Source organism: Ochotona princeps, chromosome 4, assembly GCF_030435755.1.
Source record: "Ochotona princeps isolate mOchPri1 chromosome 4, mOchPri1.hap1, whole genome shotgun sequence".
Classification (NCBI taxonomy): Eukaryota; Metazoa; Chordata; class Mammalia; order Lagomorpha; family Ochotonidae; genus Ochotona; species Ochotona princeps.
In genome coordinates, this window is record NC_080835.1 from 50348832 (window position 1) to 50350406 (window position 1575).

The 1575-nt window shown below is 44.1% G+C and overlaps 1 protein-coding gene across 1 annotated transcript; it reads right to left on the reverse strand.

The window, feature by feature from the left end:
• Positions 1-350: 350 nt before the first annotated feature.
• On the reverse strand, positions 351-1307 carry LOC101523056 (olfactory receptor 52D1). Its single transcript, XM_004590091.3, has one exon. It carries the CDS (start codon positions 1305-1307, stop codon positions 351-353), a length of 957 nt encoding a protein of 318 aa, XP_004590148.1.
• Between the last annotated feature and the right edge of the window lie 268 nt (positions 1308-1575).

A 1575-nucleotide genomic window follows, 5' to 3' on the forward strand; every position in this document is an offset into this window, starting at 1 on the left:
AAACATTCTTTTCTACTTGGATTCATGAGAAGATTCCCACCTTGAATCTCATTCTCTATTCACGTCTGGAAACTGGCTTTGTTCTCAGAGTAGTTGCATCTACTTTTCAGACAAGAGTGAAAATACTAACACCTGTCCAGACTATTCAGAGTTCCTTACAGAGCCTTGGGGGAAGGGTATGTTCCAGAGCATCACAGACTTATTCAGTTCTATAGGCTCTCCTCCAGTTCAAATCCTTCTACCATGTAAACCCATTTCTTCTATATTAGAGGTTTTTGCTCATGCCAGTATATCTAGACAATTGTGATATCCCCATTTTTTTTTTTAAATCTTCAGCTTATACTTGGAGTTTATGTCGACATCTTCCTCATGTGAAGCAGTTTTGAAAGTCGACTCTGAATCTCCTTTGTTCTAGCTCCATAGATAATAGGATTGAGAACGGGAGGCACCAGCACATAGAGGTTTGCCAGAAAGATGTGCACATGCTTGGGAACTCGATTGTGACCAAAACGGTGAGTGAGGAAGGAGAAGAAGGCAGGGATGTAGAACACCAGGATGACACTCAGGTGTGAACCACAGGTACTCAGAGCCTTGTGCTGGGCATCCTGGGATGGGAGACGGAACACAGCACGGAGGATAAAACCATAGGAGATGGCAATGAGTATAGAATCCAGACCCATGGCCAGCAGAGCCACAGTCAATCCATAGACAATATTGACAGTGATGTTAGCACATGCCAGTCGGGCAATGCCCATATGTTCACAGTATGTGTGTGCCATGACATGGTGCTTACAGTAGGGCAATCTCCTCAGCAAGAAGATAAAGGGAAAGACAATAGCCACACTGCGGAATATTCCAATGCTGCTGATTCTTCCTATAACTGTATGGTTGAGAATTGTCGTGTATCTCAGTGGGTTGCAGATAGCCACATATCGATCAAAGGCCATGGCAAGAAGAACAGAGGACTCCAGAGCATAAATAGAATGGACACAAAACATCTGGGCCAGGCATCCACTGAAGGAGATCTCACCAGCACGCAGCCACAAAATGGCCAGCATCTTGGGCACAGTGGTAGAGCTGAGAGCCAGGTCGGTGAGTGACAGAAGGCAAAGGAAGAGATACATGGGTGCATGAAGAGCTCTGTCGGTCATAATGACGAGGATGAGCGTGGCATTCCCAATCAGTGCTGTGAGATACATAGCACAAAAGGGGATGGCAATCCAGATGTGGAAGGACTCCAGCCCTGGAATCCCTGTCAGGAAGATAGTGGCTGGGAGGTTATTGCCGCTGGTGTTGGAATCAGACATCCTTGTTGGCAGAGGAAGAGCTCTATCCAAAGTATCTTTTTTCCTATAAAATCAGGTGGTTGCTTCACATAAGATGATGAACTTTCTGCAAAACAATTTATTTTAGAAGGAAAAGAATATTCTTTATTACTTGCTTGAGACTTTATACAGATGGTACCACATCTTCAGAACTCTGAAACACTTTAAAAACCCTCTGTTCTTTCCTATACTATTCAACAATCATGTTTTGGGTTCTGCATACAAAGCACCAAGTTGAGTGCTCATTCAT